The sequence below is a fragment of the Strongylocentrotus purpuratus genome, unplaced genomic scaffold, assembly GCF_000002235.5.
Source record: "Strongylocentrotus purpuratus isolate Spur 01 unplaced genomic scaffold, Spur_5.0 spur5_contig_810, whole genome shotgun sequence".
NCBI classification, from domain to species: Eukaryota; Metazoa; Echinodermata; class Echinoidea; order Camarodonta; family Strongylocentrotidae; genus Strongylocentrotus; species Strongylocentrotus purpuratus.
Genome location: NW_022145514.1, coordinates 386,480 through 409,760, shown reverse-complemented (window position 1 = coordinate 409,760; position 23,281 = coordinate 386,480). Strand labels below are relative to the sequence as shown.

Below are 23,281 nucleotides of genomic sequence, written 5' to 3'. Positions count from 1 at the left end.
AAATTTTTCAAATATTACAACTTATGAGACGAACAAAGAGACATCAATAAATCCCAATAAAAATTTTACATTGGCTACCTATCCAGTCCCGTATCCAGTTCAAAAATACTTTTCATAACCTATCGATGTATCCACCAGTTTGCTCCATCAAATCTCATTTATTTGTTAATACGGTATAGATCTAAACCAGAAAAAATTCTGCTTTCCAGTAAAAGTCTTTATTTTGTGTCCCACAAATTATATATTACAAAATCTTACGGGGTAGGCTTAGTTGATTTTAATATGGAGCCACTAATATGTTTTCATGATGAATAACATAGAAATCCATACATACAAAAAGAAGTCATTTGAAAAGATATTTATTTAGCACTTTGCAAAATCTCACAAATATGAACCGATCAGTGCTTCATTTCTATTCCTGTATTCTGTTCTGTAAAGTGCATAATTATAGCGACTTATAATACATACATACATACATACATATTGGTATTTATTTAGCGCCTTTACATGAACATGCTCAAGGCGCTTTACATTTTAAAATACAAACATAATAGTATACTCTCCAAGTGCATTACACTCTAAAAAATGACAATTACAAATAATTCTTCCTATGTGTTATGCGCTTTTATCATAGTTGTTATCATAAGTGTTATTAATTGTAGTAGTATTATCATTACAGGCGCGTAGCCAGGGGGGGGGGGGGGGCGGTGGGGGCGGTCGCCCCCCCCCCCCCAAAAAAAAAAAACGCCGGCCCAAAAAAAAAGAGACAGAAAGAGAAGAAAGAAAGTAAGAGGAAGTAGGAAGAAAAAGGGAAAAGGAGTCGAGAACGGTACAACGAATCGTCTTCTTGCTCTGATAATTTAATGAAACGTCAAAGCTTCCGCGCTTCGACAGAGGGGGACTGAATACAGATAAGGATTAAGTAAGGGTCGGGAAAGGTACCACGAATCGTCTTCTTTGTCTAATAATACGTCAAAGCTTCCGCGCTTCGCGCAGGTGGAGGGGGGGGGGGGCTGAATTCAGACGGGATCAAGAGTCGAGAACGGTACTTCGATCGAGTAGTCTTCTTTCTCTAATAATTTAATGAAACTTCAAAGAGGAATCCGTAGGGTCGAGAAAGTACGCGTACAACGAATCGTCTTCTTTGTCTAATAATACGTCGAAGCTTAATTCCGCGCTGTGCGCAGGAGGGGCGGACTGAAGTCAGACGAGGATTATGAGTCGAGAAAGGTACAACGAATCGTTTTCTTTCAAAGCTTTCGCGCTAATTCGCAAGGGAGGGGGGAAACTCCCCCTCCCTGCACCCCCCCCCCCCCCCCCCCTAGGGAGCGCGCTACGCGCTCTTTAAGTGATTCGCACGCTTTGCGTGCTCAGCCGTGCTCACTAAAATGAAATCCTGGCTACGCGGCGCTTGTATCATTATTATAATTATAATTATCAATATTATTATTGTTATTATTATTATAATCATTCTTAATTCTTCTAAGTTCTTCTTATTTCCATTGTCAGAATCATTATTATTATTATTATTATTAAATTGGTACACTTTGCGTGCTCACTAAAATGAAATCCTGGCTAGTACGGCGCTTGTATCATTATTATAATTATTATTATCAATAGTATTATTGTTATTATTATCATTCTTAATTCTTCTAAGTTCTTCTTATTTCCATTGTCAGAATCATTATTATTATTATTATTATTATTAAATTGGTACAATTTTTAACATGCGGCCCCTGAACCGCAAGCACCCCAACTTGCGCGGCCTGGCAGGCGTATCTCGATATCGACTGGCGCTGGCTGGGACGTGTTTTCATGGGATCAACCGGACCACGCCCCTTTTTGTGTCACTCAATTTCATTGTTGTGCTGCTAATCCTTCGTATTTCATTTCATTGTCATCATGGAGAAAGGGATGACTGTTTTCCAAGATGTAAGTATAACAGTCTAGCAGATATTGAGAAATTCATTAACTTGAGCTTTTCCATAAAAACTGTAAAAATGGCATGAAATATAACTTCTGGTGATGGCTTCAGTCCTACATGCATTCTTTTGTGTTTGTTTGGGTAGAACCTGAGATACATTAACTCCAAGCTAGCTCCAGGCCAGGGAGCTCCGAATTCCGAAGGTGTTTTCGGCGGCGGATCGCGGAGCTCCCTGGTGGAGCTGAGTTCGAGATACATTATTACATAGACTAGGCTTTAGTTTCGGTCTAGTTTCCGTGTACTATTGTTGTCTGTTTTACTTTTCATAGTTACTTTTTGTTGTTGTTATGTATTCAAGACTTTAAGTAAATGATGGTGACTTTCAGTACTAATTATTACAAAACAAACAAATTAAATAGTGACAAATACAGAGATTTAAAAATCCAGATCCAGTATCTATCGATCCTATTGCCAGATTGCTACCACTTGTCTTGTATTGCACAATTCTCGCTTTCGCCAAGATAAATTTGAAGTTTGCAAGAAGACTTATTGAGCAGCGGTCTATAGGTATTGGTTTAACAAATATTAAAATAAATGTAGACCTAGAGTAAAGGACGGGGTAATCGACCATCTCCAGTTTTCGGCCGATTGGTTGGATGCATGGTAAAATCCCTTTAAAATACATCGCATAATATCATATCACATATCCCACACATACCATACCATGTCAGCGTCACTGAAGAACCACATTTGCAATGGAAAATATAATATCCTAAAATATCGCATTTTAGCGATGTAATTTGAAAAAATCTGAAAAAATTGAGTATCTTACCCGTGTCTGTAAGAAATATGGGTACCATAAAATGAGCTTTATTTCAAGTATTTTTCAGATTTAGAGCCCAATTTTGTGCGAGTCGCAAGCTCAAAAGTATCTCAGCGCATGTATTAAATCAATGCAGCCGGAAACAGCAATGCACACACGATATCTCTGTCTAATTCAGATTCCAATTTCCGATTAACGCAGTGCTAGTTTTCGACATGGCGAGCACCGGGGATAACCCGCTAGTGCTATAGAACAGCGCGGAAACATGTGGCGCGTGCACGCGCTTCCTATTGACTTTGTACATGCGGTCAAAAACTCAAGAAACAGTGAAAATTGAAATGAATATTGTCATGGCAATTCATGATTTTTTTCTGGGATTTTTTTTTTGTTTAAATAATAAGAACATTTGCTTCATGATTTAAACAAGAAATGATAATAAATAGGAAGTAAAGAGTCCCAAAAATAGGATTTTGTCTTAAGTGGTCGAAAACCCCCTCCTTTACTTTATATTGAATTATTGATATCGACTATAAATGTATGCTATTGTCTTTTTGATGATATTGAAGGCAAAAAAAGCTACTGATGTTATAATCACATTTCTCTTCTTTTTTTGCAGGTGTTCAGAAGGGCTGATAAAAATGGTAAGAAAACTGAGACGTGGGAAGATAATATAAATCATTATTTTTTACCCTTTTTTTGCATTCTCATGTTAACTTATGAAGCAAATGAAAGAATTTTGAAAATGGCAATACTGTTACCCTTAATTCAAAAGCTTGAGTGTTTTCTATTGATAAAAACTGCATCATGAATCTGTGTACTGTAAGAATAACTATATCTACATATTTTGATTTTTCTTACCAATTCATAAATGCATTACATATATAAGAAGCACTTGTGATTCATAAAATAATATAAGTGCATTGTACAATATTTAAAATTTAAAGTTAAAATAATCATTAAATAGTCCAATTTTTTATGTCCATCCTTTGTATATCAGCATTTCTCTCCTTAAATTGGGATAAGCTCTAGCTGATGTTGCAAAGATGTAGTCATATGACAATTCTTAAATGACAATGAGCTTTTTACTGGTGTGTGCACTCTAAGGTTGTCATCTTTTACATTTTGCTTGTGTAGTGCATAGAGAAACGTTTACATGTTATGCAAAATGTATATGTGGATTAATTGTATCATAATTATCTTTTATTTATTTCTATTAATATTATTATTAGTATTATGATCAATGTTATTATCACTCCTGACGATGGATAGTCAACCTGTTTGAAATATCGAGCCATTCTTTGTACCACCCATCCTCTCCAACCGGCGCTATAGTTCTCCTTAGAATTATAAGCTAAGAAAGATAACAAACAGTCTTTTTAAAAGACTATACCAACAGTCCTTTTCAGGACTACACACACTCAAGAAAGAAAGATTACCGAGAGTCCTTTTCAGGACTCCCCAATCCTCTCCCTCTCTCACATGGTGCAACCACAAGCCTACTGTATTGTTATTGTTATTATTATTATTATTGTTGTTATTATTGTTATTATTAATATTATTATTATTATTATTATTATTATTATTATTATTATTATTATTACCTCTCTTCTACAATACTTCTCTGTTCTCTGTTGCAATTGGTGTAGATGATAATTGCCTCTCGCTGGAGGAATTCAAATCTTACTTTGGGGATGGCATACTGACTGCAGATGAGCTGGAAGAGTTATTCAATAAGATAGACACACACAACACCAATAACATTGATGTCGGGGAGCTCTGTGGTAAGGAACAGTGTTACCAACCTTATAAATATCCATGTATGTTAATTATGCGCATGAGCATAATACTCTCGGGTGAAGAGGAGATTAATTAGATACACACCGTCACTGTCACAAGTATTTTAGTATTTCTTTTGTTTTTTAATACTGTATTGTAAATAAAATTTGATTATATCATCTAAAATTATCTTGTGACAACAGAAAATAAGAATGATAATAGCTAGATTTATTGATGATAAGAACGCTGTTGCTTGTACTTGTAACCATTAATTGTGATGAATTAAAGCTATAGAAATTTCTAGTCATTGCCATCAAAGCAAATTGTGATTGCATCTTGGGAATCATACATCACTTGGCTTTAGTAACATGTACTGAAGAAATATGGACCCCGGCGTCAGGGAAATAATGCATTTAATATTTTCACTACCATTCTCGCTTAATCCAATGATTACAAAGGGTTCAATGTTTTAATTTTGCCAATAACAACAAGTTTTTTATTTATTTTATTTATTTTTATTTATTTCTGATCTTTTGACAGGGTAGCCCATTCACCAGCAAGTAGTGGTCTTCCATGGGGCCCTGAATGAACATATTTACATCGTTTATAACATTTATACAGAACAGTTACAAAAATAATACTCGTTTGCAAAATTAACATATATCATTAACTTAGTAAGCAGTAATGTCAATAGGAAAATATTAATTAAGTCGCAATTATGTGAATAAGACATGTAAATATTACAGAACATGCACGTAGTGTATGTACGGCTGAGCTATTCACAAATTACAACTTTGTTTAAACAATCTCTTAAATGAATTGACAGAGGAAGCCGTTCTCAACGAATTATCTAGCTTATTCCATTCAAATATGGAAGAAACAATTGGGCTACACTTATAACAATCAGTGTGAAATCTAGGCACACGTAAACATCCACTGTCTATTTGCCTTGTATGATGCTCATGTACATCATTAGGATTGATTAAGCCTACCTGAAGGTAAGAGGGTGCTAAGTTATGAACGCATTTATATATCATCATAACGCGACTTAACTCAAACCGCTTGTCTAGTGTCATCCATTTAAGACTTGTGAACAAATCAGCCGACGGTGTGTCATATGTCTTGTTCAATATTATTCTTGCGGCCCTCTTTTGAATTTTTTGCAGCTTAGTTGTATGAGAATGAAATCGGTTCGACCATACAACAGAGCAGTAATCTAATCGTGGCAACACTAGACTGTTATAAAGTAACTTTAAGGATTTTTGAGGCAAAAAACTCTTTGCTCTCTTTATCATGCTAATGTTTTTCTGGGTAAGTTTACTTACGTTTTCGATTTGTTTAGACCATTTCAATTCTTCATCTATCAAAAGTCCTAGGCATTTGGTGAATTGAACTCTTTTGATCAAATTGCCGTTTAATGAAATGGTGAAAGATTCAATTTTCTTGAGATTAGCAGGAGAGCCTATTAACATGACACAAGTTTTTTCAGTGTTAAGAACAAGACGATTTTCCTTAATCCATGCCATGACTCTGTTTAACGCAACAGTTAATTTTTCTTCCACAACAGTTGCATCATTTGCACTGACGGTAAGTGTCGTATCGTCAGCATACATATCTATGATACCTTCAGGAGTACATTCAGGTAGACTATTAACATATATTGAAAATAAAAGGGGACCAAGAATTGAACCTTGTGGCACACCTAATTTGATGGTTGATGGATGCGACTTGGCTCCTTTGAATTGGGTCACTTGTTGTCGATCCCCTAAATATGATTTGAACCAATAAATAGTCCTATTACTACAACCTATACAAGCTAGTTTATGTAGAAGTAGCTCATGGTCAACAGTATCAAAAGCCTTACGAAGATCTATGAAGGCAACTCCAGAAATTTCTTTGTTATCAATATTCAACGACCATTGATTTACAAGTTTTGCAAGGGCAGTAGCTGTTGAATGTTTAGGTCTAAAACCAGACTGATTAGGGTGTAATAATTTATTCACGTCCAAGAATTCACTGAGTTGTTGGTGGACGGCCCTTTCTATAATTTTACTCACGATAGGTAATATCGAAATGGGACGGTAATTATTCAAAGAAGAAATATCTCCAGATTTGAATATTGGTACTACCCGAGCCTTTTTCCATTCACGTGGAACAACTCCTGTAGACAGGGATTTGTTAATGATATCACAAAGAGACTCTGCGATAAAATTCTTCGTCATCTTTAAAAGTTTACAGCTGACGTGATCTTCACCAGTTGCTTTATCTATACTCAGATTATCAATCTGTTTCAATACAAAATCCTCAGTAATCAAATTCAAATTAAATTGCGAATGAGTTGGACCAATATTATTGTCCTCGTCTACTCTCAGTTGAGACTTATTCCTTCGCAGGTCCTTTGTAATCTTAGTAGCATTAGAAATGAAAAAGTCATTAAAAGCTTCAGCAATATTTGCATTGTCTGACACATTAGCACCATCAACATTTATGCTATTGGGAGATATAGGTAATGACTTAGGCACAAGGTTTCTCAAACATCTCCACATTTGCTTACTATTGTTATGATTTTGCGAGATCTGGTCTGCATTATATTCTCTTTTTCTTCTCCTCATGAGATGAATAACTTTATTCTTTAGATATTTGTAGGTGTCCCAAAGATCATCACTTTTGTTAGCTTTAGCAGCTTTGAGAACTTTATCACGTTCCGTCATAAGCTTAACAATCTCGTCAGATATCCATGGACATGCCTTTTTTCTTATCCGCTTTTTACATACTGGTATGTGCTTGTTGATTATATTATTGAATAGAGTCAACCACATATCCCACGCAACATCAACATTATCTATATCTTTTATGACCTGCCAAGGAGTACTTCTCAATTCACTGTAAAATTTCTCCTCGTCAAGATTTTTAAACGAGCGAAATTCTGCGTATTCGGATTTGTTATGGATCTTTGCACTAAAATCGCGAACCGTATACACCAAATAATGATCACTTATGCTAGTTTCAAATATTCCCCATTCATTGTAAAGTTCCTTGTCTGATACAAATATCAAATCAATTAAAGTAGAAGAGGTATTTGTAACTCTTGTGGCAGTATCAATTAGCTGACTTAACCCGTACATATTTGTATAAAACATTAACTTTTCAGCATTCAGATCAAGTTGGTGTGGCATACAATCACAATTGAAATCACCTAAAATAATACAGCTCATATCTTCCGAGAGAGCAGAGTCCAAATTTCCGTCTAATTCTTCAAAGAAATCAACGTGAGAATTTGGAGGTCTGTAAAACTCTCCAACCAGGATGGGAGACTTATTTGGATAATGCAATTCAAACCAAAGGCATTCTAAAGTAGAAGAAATCAAATCATCCCTTCTTTTATAATTAAACCTCTTGGATATATATACAGCCACACCACCACCATGTCTCGTACGGTCTCTACGTAATAAAATATAATCATCTATATACAATTCAGAATCATCAATCATGGAGTCGCAAAATGTTTCATTTAAACCAATAACATCAAATGATGCATTTCTCAGAAGTAATCTAAGTTCGTCAATCTTAGCAACTAAGCTATGAATATTCAAATGGGCAAATTTTAAGCCCCTGTTTCTAAACGGAGGAACTGAACCACCTTCCAACTGTTTAATGTTACTCTTATTCAGTTCATGAGATTGATCCTGAAGATTATGATGTAGTATGTCAGTACCAGAGACAGAGTTTAACTGCATGTTGCCATGACGAGACGTAGATGCTCGTTCCACCCCTGTTGAGCTTTTGTCAGTGGAAACATTGGAAGAGCAGGTGCAGACTTTAGCCTCCCTCTCGGAGCAATCATCTCGAAATCCTGCGTTGAAGATCCAACAACTTCAGCGTAGGACGTTTGCTGAGTAGGTGTAGGTGGCCCTCGAGGTCGCTCAATAAAGTGGCGTAGATTAGAGGCAAGAACAGCTTGTCCTGCCTTATTGATGTGGACCCCATCTCTGCCAAGGTGCCTGTCACCTATGTTGTCATTGTCAACGAAACCCCATCTCCTTTCACGGGCAGCTCTTCTCAATCGCCCATTAACCCCATCGACACTGCGCCTCTGGTGAACCGATTCCCATCTGCGGTGTATAACACCAGACAAGCATACATCACAGCCTTTCGCTGCAATCACGTCTGCTAATGCTATGATGTCATTGGCGGTTGATGTACTACCATTACCTTTCGACAAGTCATTTGACCCGACATGTAGAATGACGTCTCCTTTCGCCTTTACACCCTCAGTAGCCTTCTTAGAGGAGATATCAGCCACCGTTGCCCCTGGGTTCGGATGGCAGACTACTCGATGTTTTCGGCTCAGGAGTCGGCCCTCGATGTGCTTGATCATCGAGTCGCCTTCGATGACAACATCTGGTAGCTCAGACAAGCGGCGTTGGCGATGCCCTTGTCGGAACTCATTGGTTTGGTCGCTCGTCGACATCGAAGTCGAAGGCTTTGCGTCAATGCCTTCGAAAACAGCAGCAGGTACCTCCAACAGGCGGCGCTGGCGATGCCCATCTCGGTACTGTTTCATCTGGTCGCTCCACGACATCGGAGTAGGAGGCTCGACGTCTGTGCCTTCAAGGACAGATTCATGTAGCTCAGATAAGCGGCGCTGGCGATGCCCATCTCGGTACTCTTTCATCTGGTCACTAGTCGACATCGAAGTAGCAGGCTCAGCATCAGTGACATGATTATCCGTAAGGACATCGAACCTATTCTTCGTCGGGACGGTATAAACAACTCTTGAGATAGTTCCCACTATCTCATTGAGATCTGTTTTCTCCTTTACCAGATCAGCACTATCGAACTTAGCTTCAAGATGGATAAGCCTGTCGGCTAGTTCATTAACTGACGACAAAACTAGATTGAATAGGTCATAGAGATCAGCTTGCTCAGTATTCGTCTCCTGATTTCTTTTGTCATTACTCGCTTGATGGATATTGTCATTGATTGCACTTTGCAGCCTATTAACCAAAGTTTCTTTTACACCATTTTTATTTAGACCACGTTTCTGCAGTTCAGCTTTGAGTTCCTTCACACGGAGACTTCTTACGTTAACGATGGTCATTGTGACGTCATTTAAAATAATTGTTCACCTGTTTGCTGAAAAGTACTGCGTTAACATCAGTGCGTAATATACTGAGATAACTCACTAGCGCACACTTGCGTTGTATCTTTGCGCTCACTTGCGCTGTATCCAAGATGAATTCTGCGTAAAGTGTTTATATTGCGCTTAATGTTCAAAAATCAAGAAAATAAATATTTAAAAAATTGACCAAAATAACAGCATAAAATGGCCAAAATCTTTAAAAGTCTAAAAATTTGTGAAAAATGAATTACACAAATCTCACCACTGTCCTTTCGTCGTCAGTTTGGTATAAAAAGTTTCCTTGAGTCCATTATTTGGCTGCAGAAAAGTGCATTTTTCAGGAGCTCGCGAAAAACACGTCCATCTCATTCAAGAGAGTATAGTTAATGTTGTTTCTTTTTACTGAAAAAAAATCACCCATTATCTTATCTTCTTATTTAGCCTTCAAAATTTATCTAAGTATGTTTAGGGACAGTTTCGAATATTGCACAAAAAGAGCAATTGATAAAACAAAGTATGAGTAGACTATTTAAAAATTTGTTGATTCAGCCAGATTCGTATGTTGCTTTTTCCGATTATCGGGCCCTAGTACTGAGTAATCCTCCTGCTTCTTGGTGTTTTTATGTTTGCCAATTTTTTCCACCTTCGATCTTCAGAATATTTCTCAGCTCACCTGGGACCATTCAAAGAGATCTTTGGGGGAGTGGAGGACATGTCAGTATTTGTTTCCTCAGCACTACAGCAAACATCACAGGTGGGTCTGGAGGATTTAGTTCATACAACATGCATACAAAGAAATGAGGCAAAATCAAAATACAATCAGATATATTGACCTGATAAATGCTGATGCATTATGTTGCTTATATATCAGGGAGTATGCATGAGGGACATTGTTGTCCACACCTGTGTTTTTTTATGCCTCCGTTACGAAGTAGCCGGAGGCATTATGTTTTCGGGTTGTCCGTCCGTCCGTCCGTACGTCCGTACGTCCCGTTCTTGTGATCGCGTTATCTGAAGAACCGACTGATGGATTCCTGCCAAACTTTAGTCATGTATGTATCTTGCAGAGCCGATGAACTGATTAGATTTTGGGGTCACAAGGTCAAAGGTCAAAGGTCACAGGGCTCATTATGTATGCAAAAACAGCTCGTGATCGCATTATCTGAAGAACCGATTGATGGATTCCTGCCAAACTTTGATCATGTATGTATCTTGCAGAGCCGATGAACTGATTAGATTTTGGGGTTACGAGGTTAAAGGTCACAGGTCACAGGGGTCATTATGTATGCAAAAACAGCTCGTGATCGCATTATCTCAAGAACCGATTGATGGATTCCTGCCAAACTTAGGTCATGTATGTTACTTGCAGAGCCGATGAACTGATTAGATTTTGGGGTCACGAGGTCAAAGGTCACAGGGCTCATTATGTATGCAAAAACAGCTCGTGATCGCGTTATCTGAAGAACCGATTGATGGATTCCTGCCAAACTTTGGTCATGTATGTATCTTGCAGAGCCGATGAACTGATTAGATTTTGGGGTCATGAGGTCAAGGTCAAAGGTCATGCGGCTCATTATGTATGCAAAAATAGCTTGTGATCGCATTCTCATTAGAACAGATTCAAGTTCAAGTTCAAGTTCATTTATTCAAAACCACACAAAACATGATATAATCTTTTACATGAAAAAGAGACTGGTAATAGTACATCATTAAGTGAATGGTTTTAGGACCCCTGTAGAAGCTAAGCTTGTGAGCGGGGCCCTATAGTCAACAAAATACATACATTAACGATATGGCAAGGTGAATAAAAAGAATGTAATGTTCATACAAGGGATGAAAACAAACTAAGCTACAGAATATAGAACACACAAAAATATTCACACACACGCGCGCACCACCACACACACAAACACACACACACACAGTCCTTAGTGGTCTATAAGCATTTGAAAATGAGGAATTATTAAGATACAAAGTAGAAATTATGTCAGTTTTCCAAGTAGGTACGTTTTAGATAACCTTCTAAACCTAGAAAGAGTTGTACTATATTGTATATCATCAGGCAAACTGTTCCATTCTTTGATGCAAGAGATATGGAAAGAGGTCAGAGTGATATTTGTTCTTGCAAAAGGCTGATGAATAAGACCCCTTTGACGTGTATTATAATTATGAATTTGTGAGTTTTTACGGAATAAATCTTTTAACGTACATTCATGAGGCATAAACTGAAGTTTATACATAAACAATACGCAATTGATTGACACAAGTCCACTTAGTGGTAACATTCTTAATCGAAGGAACAATGGAGAACTTGGATGTCTATAATTAGAATTAGTAATAAGCCTTATTGCCTTCTTCTGCAATACTCTTAACTTATCAAGATATGACTTAAAAGTGTTTCCCCAAGCAACATTACAATATGTCAAATAAGGAAGAATAATACTATTATATAATGTTATCAGCACTCTTTCAGGTAAAATAAATTTCAATCTAAAAATGACACCTACACTTCGAGACAACTTAGTGCATACAACATCTAAATGATTCTTCCAAGATAAATGTTCATCCATAGTTAACCCTAAGAATTGATGGATTACTGCCATACTTTGATCATGTATGTATCTTGCAGAGCCAATGAACTGAGTAGATTCATGGGTCATGAAGTCAAAGGTCATGGGCTCATTATGTATGCAAAAATAACTTGTGAACGCATTCTCATTAGAACTGACAGATGGATTACTATTTAACTCGGGACATCTTGCAGAGCCAATGAACTGAGTAGATTTTAGGGTCATGAGGTCAAAGATCAAAGGGTCATATACATGTATGTATATGAGAAATTGCTTGTAATCACGATATTCTGAGAACCTGTTAATGGATTACAATTGAACTTGAATTTGAAAAATTTCTTCTGTTTTGGTTTGTAAAATTGCTCTATGACGGAGGCATCATTTTCGACTGCGTGCAGTCGAAGTTCCATCTAGTTTGTTTTACCTCCTTTTGTTACCCCCCCCCCTCATCTTTTAAAAATTGCCTGTTCATGGTAGGGTTGATGATTTAAACTATTTAATATGAACATTATTTAAAAAGAATAATGATAGAAAGAAAGAAGCCATGCTTAAGATCAGTGATTTTAATCAGTATTCATTAAATTTACCAACTTTGATGATCTGTTCACCATATTTTCATTGTGAAATTTTAAGAAAAAAAGGAACACAACCGATTAAAGGATTTGTTGATACGAATTCCTTTTTCTTAACTTTTTTCTCAACTATTTTGAAGGTATATCCTGATAAGTCTTTTGATGATCAGTTCACTGTGCGCGTCCTGCTGAAGGAGGTGTCGGGGCAGCTGTCTTCATTGATGAGAAACATTGATGCAGCCTCAGATCACATGGAGAGAGAAGCAATGACAGACAGGTTATTAGACAAAATCAGTTTCATATCTAGAACCAGTCTCTCGTGTGTGCAGTCGTAATTGTGGGGAAAAAAAGTACAAATCTAGGAAATAAGCATTGGATAGTATGTGTATATTATACAAATAGTGAATGGCCATGAGTGCAATGGTACAAGATTTTGCATGAGGTGAAAGATAAGAGACGCTCTATTCAACGAGGCGCAGCCGAGTTGAATAGAGCGTCTCATCTTTCACCGAATGCAAAATATTGTTCCATTGCACGAATAAAGACCATTCACTATTTGTTTTATACAACACCTCGGACATTAACAGGCTGAAAACAGTTTTCCTAGGCCTTAATCTCAGCGATTTTTTGTTTGTTTTCAATTTATGAAATTGCCGATAGTGAGCGCGCACTATTAAGCAGGCCTCAAACCATGGGCGTACCATGCGCCATGCTTACCAACCTTTATGTGTAATGTGACGCGGAGTGCAATTTCGTTTGATCCATTGGTACCATTGCACGGTGACGTCACTTACCTCACCATATACTTTGTACATCGTTAATGACGTCAGCGTGCAATGGTGCGAAAGGATCAAACGGAATTGCACGGCCGAAGAATGATGCTGTTCAACAGTACTTTTAGTGCATGTCATGTGATCAATAATTGACCAATGAGGTTGTAAGAATCTTAGTAGGCGTTGTATAATACCAAATATATGGCAAGTAAAATTTAAAAATGTGCTCTAGCTAACCCATTGTCCAACCAATGAACTCACATTTAGGAGCTCTGGCATGACCAGATTTTAGTAGATGTTGCGTGATGGCTATTGTTCGCAATTTACTATATACATGTACAGTGTAAAAAAGAAAAAGATACAAATTGCTGCATTTGATTTTGGTCTTTCTACAGAAGTGGCCACTATGGCAAGCTTGAGTCTAGCTTTGTGATTTGTTTGTGCTTTTAGGTCAAATTAAGAGACATGTATTCTGTGATTTCTATATTCTTTGCAGGGCACCAATATCTCAAGTAGCCATCATTGAGCCAGTGGTCAGTTCGTCCGCAGGATGGGTGGCCAGGAGGGCCAGACGTCAACTATCCACTCAGACCAGTGTACCAGCTGATGGTAGGTGCCCCCCCAGTGCCCCCCTTAGTCGCTCCTATCTCAAAGTGTCACCACTTTTTAGAACCCGTTGACACCCTTGGCAATATTAGGACTGAAATTGATATAACTTCTATGGCTGTGCCATTGTTAACAGATATAAGTTTACTAATAGATGTTTCTTCATTGATCTCATTGAGTGTAAAGTGACAAACTATTTAATGCAAAGATTCTGTTTCTGTAACCAATTATCAAAATATTAGTTATATTTAACAGTTTTGTTTTCTCTTTAATTATTTATTGCTTTAGAGTCATCTTATTTTAAACAATTTTTTGTGTGATCCCATAGAATTTGTGCATGTCATTTATCTAAGGTGCTCTACATATTCTAATTCTGTAGATTTCATGATCCCTGGGTTTCAGTTGAGACTTGAGAACACAAGTTACGAGCACATATTTGAAATATCTATTATGATTTTTTTCTTCAGTTAATCAAAGTCATTTTGTCAACTTGATTTTTCAAATTGAAATAGGAAAAAAAACATAAGCGAGAGACAAAAACTTCTCTTTTTACACACCAGATGATAATCAGTATAATCTCTAACAATTCTTGTTTACACAAAATATTGACTCTTTATGAAAAATATTTTCCCCTTCATTTTCAGGTATTAGCTCTCTGACCTCTGAGGTCAATCGACTGGCTTGCCTTTTGACCCGCCTTGAGCAGAAGGTCAAGATCAATCCTGTTGATGAGGAAATTGTATCTGATGAAAGCAAGGCCAACTTGGTATGAGAAATTTGTCATGAATAAAAACTTCTTTATCAATATCATAGTATTGATTTTAATTACTAGAATAAATACTAGATAGATAGGCTACCTAGCCTTTTGAAGAATACCAGAAGAAGAAGATACTTAAATAATTATATGGGGTTGGTTAATTGCCATTTGGTCTAATCTCCAATAAGTCTACTACCCATATAGTCTATTGCTCGTTTAGTCTAATTCCCAGTTTGTCTAATGCCCTTTTTGTGTACTATCCATATGGTTTAATGATCATATGTGACAATAATCATCAAATGATTATTAGACCATGTGGATAGCAGACAGGCTGGGTGTAGACCATATGGCAATAGACTAATTGGGTAGTAGACGAACTGGTCGTAGACCAAACGGCAATTCATCACAATGTGAGACATGGGTCTTACAGTTGCTATATTACAGTAATATTCCATATTGTAACTCTACTGCAGTCAATAGGAATTGTTGCCTTTAAAAAGTTGTCACATGATTAATTTGGCTATCAAACTTGCTAATTTGAATTGATTTACCAAATCCATTACAGTACAAAATTCTGACAGAAGTCTTCTACCTATCTTTGTACATTATCCACCAATACATAAATGGGGAGTTGGGTGTCTGAATGCTAATACAGCCTTCTGTTTGCCTTAAAATTTAGCGGAACATATTCATCAAATAGCACTATCCATCATGGATGTTTGTCCTTTATTCATAAGTCGTAGAATATTTATAAAATTTTTATTGTATACTAGCTTCTTCAAATTGCTGTTCTAAATCAACTGTCCGGATACACAACCTGTCTGGACACACAACATCTGAGTATACACTTCTGATAAATTTGATATAGTGGTGGTTATTTTACCTGACAGCTAAGAAAGCAATTAATGCTTGTTAGTAAGCAACCAGAAGACCGACAGCTTTAGGTTCTCTCCGAGGGACCTGGTAAGGAGGATTAATGCCTTACCAGTGGGCACAAGCGCACCGATTTGGTTTCGAGCCACCGGATTACGGGACCAGTACTCTATCAACATTTACTTCTTTTAAAGGATTGATTTTGTTCTCAATCATGATTTGATATAAGTATCTGTAAATGCTTATATCCTTGTTCTTTTTAACAGGCTTTCTTGGTGAGCAGGAAGTTTACAGCCATTGATGAAAAGGACAAGGATTTTCGCAGCAACCTTAGGACTTATGTCGATGCAGCAGGGAAAGTTGACGGATGCACTACGTAAGAATTCAAACAAAATCACTCTCAAGTTTTGTTTTCAAGTGGACAAGTTTTACTCTTTCATTGTAGTATTGTCTGGAAGTATAATGATAGTGAAATTGATATATTTTACTTGTTTTTGTGATCACATTATACATGTAACAACTGGATGTTTACAAATGGTTTCACATTGTACCAGTTGGTAATTTACATAATTGCATCAGTTTGATGAGAGTTATATGGGAATATCAGTGGTTAATATTACACATACTAATATAAAATTATGCACAAATTCTTTTGATTAAATATTCATCGTTTATGGATGGGTTATTTGTATTTGATGATCATTACTAGAACTACATTATACTTATATTATACTTCCTAGATATTTAAATTTGCTATAATGTGAAGCAGAGGTCTTAGATTAATTCCATATTGGAAGATTATTTTCTATCCTTGAAGATTTATTTTGATGGAGGGTTTATAGGTGGTACATGTAGTCGGTACAATGAGCATTTTACCTCAAGGGTTAGTGTTACCTTAAATTAATATAAACATACTTTGGAATTTCAGGATAGCTCTTAAAGCTACAAGGAATTTTCGGCCAAGCTAAATGGATTGTAACAGTTCATGACCATGACCAGTGTTGTGTACTGCAATACCACTGGTATTCTCTCCAACTGTATTTAGGAAGAAAATATTTATATAATATTGACTGGCCTTTAGGGAGATACCAGTAAGGGCAATATATCCTTGTATCTCCCGAAAGATTAGCCAGTCAATATCATAATTATTATCTATCCTTTTGTAAATCAGGAAAGGATAGGCCTACTGTACAGTAACTATACCCTGCTTCCGCGCTGCACGATCATCTGATCAAAATTTGTGGCGATTCAGCTACTTGGAAGGTCCCGGATGTTAATGGGAGCCAGTACGTAGTGAGCTCAATATTGATCACAATTTTTGTCCACAAAGTCAATGGCGTAGCCTGGAAGAGTGGAAATATCAGGGAATATTATCTATATTAGGGTTCCTAGTGGTACAGTAAATCAGTGCATTTAATATCTTTAGCGCAGTACCTGGATGACTGATCAATATTGTTTTCGTATTGCTCAGTCATATATATAATATATATATATAATATTATATGGCTTTGTTTTTGTGTGATACAAGAATATATTGTCATAGCTTGAGTAATGTATGCTTGTATCACACTCAAAGCCATCCAATATTATATAAATATTGCCCGCTTGGAACTGCTAGTTTCCGGACTGGGCAAAATATGCATTTTGATTGCATGGTAAAATAACCTTGTCATAGGTATTAATACATGACATTGACAAATAACCTCTGTAGCTTGCTTTAGAAATAGCTGTGAAAGTGCAAATAATTTTTTAAGGAGGATATTTTATTGGAGAGAAATGGAGCTTTTAGTTGCATTATGAAGGTCTCTGTCTCTCATTGTTGTTCTCTGTTTCCATGACAGTGTGAGTGTAAGGGCCTTCGCTGGAACCTCACATTATGTCATCTATGAGATCTGGGGGACAGAGGAAGACTGGAAAACGTGAGTACAGTTGATTTAGATAAAACCTAGATTATTAACCTTTAGACAACTATTTCCCAAGACAATTACTTTTAAACAACTACCAGTACCCCTTAAAGCTCCACTGCACTAATTTGGCCAGGAGGGATTAGGCCCCTCTTCATGGTCACTGACAGGTGGTTATCTCATCAAATCAGCTCTCAATTATCAAGTGAAAAAGAGGATCGTGGGGGACCAATGGTCACTGATAAGGCATTGTTTGCTATATAGAGGGCGCAAGTACAGTGGGACTTTAATAGTACATACTGGTAGGGTAAAATCAACAAAGGGGTATTTGCTGTAGCTTAAAGGGGTATTTTTTTAAATGCATTTCTTCTCCATGCATATAAACAGGTAAGAGCTTATGCTTTAATATACAATAACAAAGCCAATGGATATGTATATTGAAGTAAGAGATGTACATATCTCTTCTACAAGTTGAGTCTGACAAACAAATGTTAACTTATCTTGTATTGTTCTAATTTTTTTTTTTTAGATGGCCATCGATCTAAAATGTCAAAATGATGAAAATTTTTAGAATTTTAGCACAGTTGAAGGTATATTGTACTGCTCGAGGAGTAACGGAATTGAATCAGTCAAAAAGGCAGTACCGGTAGTATCCTATCATCCACAGCATGCATGATTTCTTTTCAATTTTACATTATCACATTGGCAGCCATTTTGCAAGTAATGCTTCTAAGATATTCCGTCGTGAGAACGTGGATCTATTGGATCGACCGGAGCAGCTTTCATCCATGGCCATACCAGGTGAGTTGATGTGATGATCATGGACACAGTTTATCTTCTCTTGTATTTTTGTACAGCTCTATTAAATTACAATTGTTTCAAGTTTTCTCTTTCTAGATCTCTAACCTACCAACCACTATTTGCCACTACTTTGTTTCTATTTGTTTCTACAGCATCCCGTGTGTATACAAATTTTCTTCTTTTCTTTTTTACTGTCTGACTGTCAAATTTTGACTGTTAAAGTGTGAACATGCAATTACATAACGAGAGTCTTGTTTTCAAATACAATGGTAAAAAGAAATCTTGCTAGCTTTCTGGTATCCTCATTAATTAGTAAGTTATCATTATTTTATAATTTCTTTCCTCCCTTTCTTTATTGCAGCTAAATGGATCATGACACAAGATTAAATGTTGGTGAGCATATGAAAAAAACGCCATCAGCATATTTTGATTATCAACAGCATTAAATGAAAGAAAAACGGTGAATGATACTTCACACTGAGCAGTCATTATATTCCTCCTTACCGGTATATCTGTAAATTATGGAATATCTAAAGGGCATTTTTTGAAATACCGGTACGTGATATAAATCAGAGAGATTGCTAAACATTGTAGACAAAATTAAAGTATTAATGGTATACAAAAGTAGGGATATTACAAAATCATATATGCACTATAATTGCCCCTTTGTTTTATGATGTGTATCTATATCCTGTGTGTAAAACATATTTATCTTCATACAGTGGACAGAAGACCAAATTGTTATATGTAAAAACAGGCTGGAATTTTGACACATAACTTGAAATATTTATTCGTGTAAGTTTATGTAGAATAGTTAAATGCCAATAAGTATGTACATGTGTTTATACTCCAAAGTACGTTTCAATGAAGTTGCATTCTGGAGCTTATACTTAGAAATATGCAAATGAAGTTACATGTGTCTTGTAGTCAGAGACTTCACTTTTTATCATTTTCATATGCAGCAATACACGTTAACATTTTGTTTTGATTACACCTTGTTTTGATTATTTTGATGAACCTTGATAGGAATTCATTCTATCTTTTGATGGTTTACATACATGGGTATCTTGAACAAAAATAAAGAGGACCATCTGCAAGTGACATTTGATACACAACTATATCATATACCGGTAGGTAGTCTTTTCAAACCAGGGTGCTCCAATTAAATTGCTAGAGTTTAGTTGCTAATGGCCATATGGGGGCAATGTCAGATAATACTTTAAAGTCATCCTTGCCTAGTGTAGCTTAAATCAATTTCCTATCATGCATTTCTTTGTATTATTACAAGTTCATGCATGTTTAAAATAAGATTTTTGTATGACATATACATGTATATATATATATATATATATATATATATACCTTTAATAGGTTTGATATATATTTACGGTACATTATTTGTATGGTTTGGGGGCCAGTATGATACTCTAGTCTAGCTTTCTATGATTTGTACTATACAGATGCAACTGTAAAGCACAAATCTGACTTTGATAGTACTCGTTTGTAAATATTTCGAAATACACTAGGGTTGATAACGCCAGTGTGTATTAGGTATGTCTTTTATTGCACAAAATGTATGTACATCGCAATACTGCACAAATAATTATTTCACTTGTAAAGTAGCGTATCGATATGTATAGGTATATGTGAAACTAACAAGTGCTCTTGCTTCAAGAAACTAGATCTACGTGCTTTAAAGATTAAAGATAATGGTAGCAGTGTGTGATTCTTTATTTTACCTTTAATATAGTTTTGATGTGGAATGGCTCATACTATGTAAAAGTATGAAAGGTTTTAATTATTCCGTCAGAAATTAGTCTTGGTAAATAAATTGTTAGAATAATCAATTTCGTATCCATCAATATCAAACCAGTACTTAAAATTATTTTGAAGCTCAGTTGTAAAGAAGAGTTCTAGTCTTGATACATGTATTTATAAGGTGAAATAATTATTTCCAATCCATATTAATAGCAATACAGTTCAGTATCTGAAAGGTTGGAGTATATCTTTTGTATTGAAGGTTTTTGTTTGTTGTTGAAACAGTTCATTCTACTTTAAACTTTCATTGATCTTCATTATGTAATAAAAATCAATTACTTTCCTTTTAATCCTTCATATTCAGATGTCTTTCACCTGTAATTTAGCACTTTAGGATAAATTAGGTACATTATGGAGGTAACGAACTTGTGTCTGCTTTATTGTGATGTGTCTGTAACTATTATGTGTGATGAAATATGTCTGTAACTATTAAATATAAAAGGTATTTTAAAATTTATTATTAAATGATAGCAGTTGATATCTTTACTCTCTGTATTTTTTTCTTCTGTCGTACATTGTAAGCACAAGTGAACTTGTGTCAATTCATGTAGTAACAGAATAATAACTCGCATTCAAAGAAATATCTATATTCTTATTTAATATTCATACAAGATTCAACATAATTATAAAAAATAACCAATATTACCAGCATGAATGGCAGTTGACAATAGACCGTATGATTGAAGCAGTTCAACAGACGAGAGTAATATATACATCTCAGTCTTAATCATATCACATGGATATAGGTCTAGTGCATATGGTAAAGATGTAATGCTCATGCCAATACAGAAATCTTTGTTTTTTAGGCAAACCACCATGATTGTATACATTACTTTGTGACATTTCTGTCCCTTAGAACAAATATTGCCCCAATTTTCGGAGGTTCAAAAATATATTAAAAAATTTGATTGTAGGGCATTCTCAGATGAATATGAAGACAATGTTACAAACTTACACACTCAAATTTGCAACCTTACAAAAAACTTACAAAAACACCCGATATTACAATGAATTTTAAGGATGCATAAATGAAGTATTGTAAGTACATTATTGATTTTATAGCAGCAATCTCTATAACTTCTGTAATTGTTATAAATGTTGAATATTCACGAAGCTTGTTAATCTAGTTGAGGGTTAGAAATAGCTACTGGGAAAGATTGGTGACCCTGAATACTCAAATTCTTGATCAAACATGCCACATCGAAACATTTATTTGGCAAGAATATTTCTGGGAGATGATTGTACTAGTGAAGAAGTCCATTCTAACCTTTATCATAACTGACCTATTTTTTTTAATTTCAGTCATAAATTGACAACTCATGATGAAGTAAGAATAATCCCAGTATCATTTTATAGCAATGTGACTACAAAATACAATCATACTATCTCATTAATGTTGTCATCAGTAGATAAGACATACAGTATTCATTGGAAATTTTCCACATGTACATGTGAAACCATCAAATAAAGATTCTCTGCAAAATTATACAAATATTACTTTCCTTTCTAATTGCAAAAAGGCAAACATATTACACATAAATACCAAAAGTGTCATTGTTTACAAATTGCTGGGATAAAGTTGACTCTAATATATTTGTGCAGTAGTATGTAAATGGTACAAAACATGACATAGTGCTTTTTTCACTTTCCTTCTTAAGGTATGCATTCTTGCTTTGAAAAGACAAGTTTACAAAACATGCTCCAGTAGAAGCTGACAAAAATAGGCACTTTTTTTCCACTCAAAAATAAAAATATTGTGCAAAGTATAAGGTGACCAACAAGTTTTTACACTGACCATTACCTTTTTTTTTCCCCATTAACAATTATTTTGATAATCAAAAAATGCAAAAAGTCTGCATTATAAGGTTAAAAGTTGGACTTACACAATGTTACCCCCCCCCCCCACAAAGTATACAATAAATTCTCAAACTTTAAAAAATGCACATTATTTCACTGAGATATTTCGTCTCTATGGACATTAGAAATTGTAACAACTTAAAATTTGCTCTAAATTTAGGATTGGAACAAAATATTTAGATATAAATCCATACGTTAACACTATCAATTGCGATCCTCATCTAGAAAACAACCCTCTATTAAAAAATATATATATATATGCAGAAATATCACACATAAAAAAACTCCTGAATTTACATACAAATAAATACAAAGCTTGAAAGATAACACATTGTGCAAAAGGAAACGTACTGTGAAAGTAATAAGCATTTGGTGACAAATACAAAATCTGCTAAACAAACCAATCATCTTTTGACAATACATGTATTTAGATGTCCCTATTAAAACCGGTTGTGACAATATTATGTGATTATGTGAACTATGGGAACTACTCACAGTGTGTTACAATCAAACTCATGCAATGCACCAAAATGGAAGTGTCTTTAAAGATATTAGGAATTTTTGCCTCTGATGCTTAACAAAATCCTATATTTAGCTTGTGCTGCAATCATAAGTGTAAACCTTAAGGTCAGACATGAATCCCATGACTTTTACAAGCCAATCGCATACTTGATTATCGAGATATTTATGACTTGAATTCGAAATTTCAAAAAACCGCTTCCCCGTCTTTTTTTTATTTTATATCACTACAGTCTATTGGGAAAATGAGTATGGTAAAACCGGTCTCTCAAAGATTTTTAATTTTTTAAAGCAATTCATGATTTTTTTTAAGGGCTTCAATATTACACCATATCACAGACACTGATAACATGTAGGGCCATGTATCTTAGATTTGTAAAACTGGAAATATTGTTAAACAATGCCTTTAAAGGGCAATTTTAATTATATGTCGTTTTCCATGCAATCATCCTTTCTTCAAAATAAAAGATTCATATATTTAGATGTGATATTTATACTCAAATTGCACTATAATCAAGATTCAGAGTTAACACCCATTTGAATTCTCTGTGAGCCTTTAAATATCAAATCTTTCTTTCTCTTAATC

General features: G+C 35.5%; 1 protein-coding gene across 1 annotated transcript; it reads left to right on the top strand.

Annotated features, from left to right (window-relative positions):
- Positions 1-1,865: 1,865 nt before the first annotated feature.
- Positions 1,866-20,805, top strand: LOC577794 (N-terminal EF-hand calcium-binding protein 1). The gene is made up of 11 exons (XM_030977809.1): positions 1,866-1,932; positions 3,364-3,388; positions 4,394-4,528; positions 10,302-10,399; positions 12,928-13,064; positions 14,057-14,169; positions 14,811-14,932; positions 16,063-16,172; positions 17,638-17,715; positions 18,410-18,501; positions 18,863-20,805. Exons 1-11 carry the CDS (start codon positions 1,903-1,905, stop codon positions 18,886-18,888), a joined length of 966 nt encoding a protein of 321 aa, XP_030833669.1. The 5' UTR covers positions 1,866-1,902; the 3' UTR covers positions 18,889-20,805.
- Positions 20,806-23,281: the final 2,476 nt, after the last annotated feature.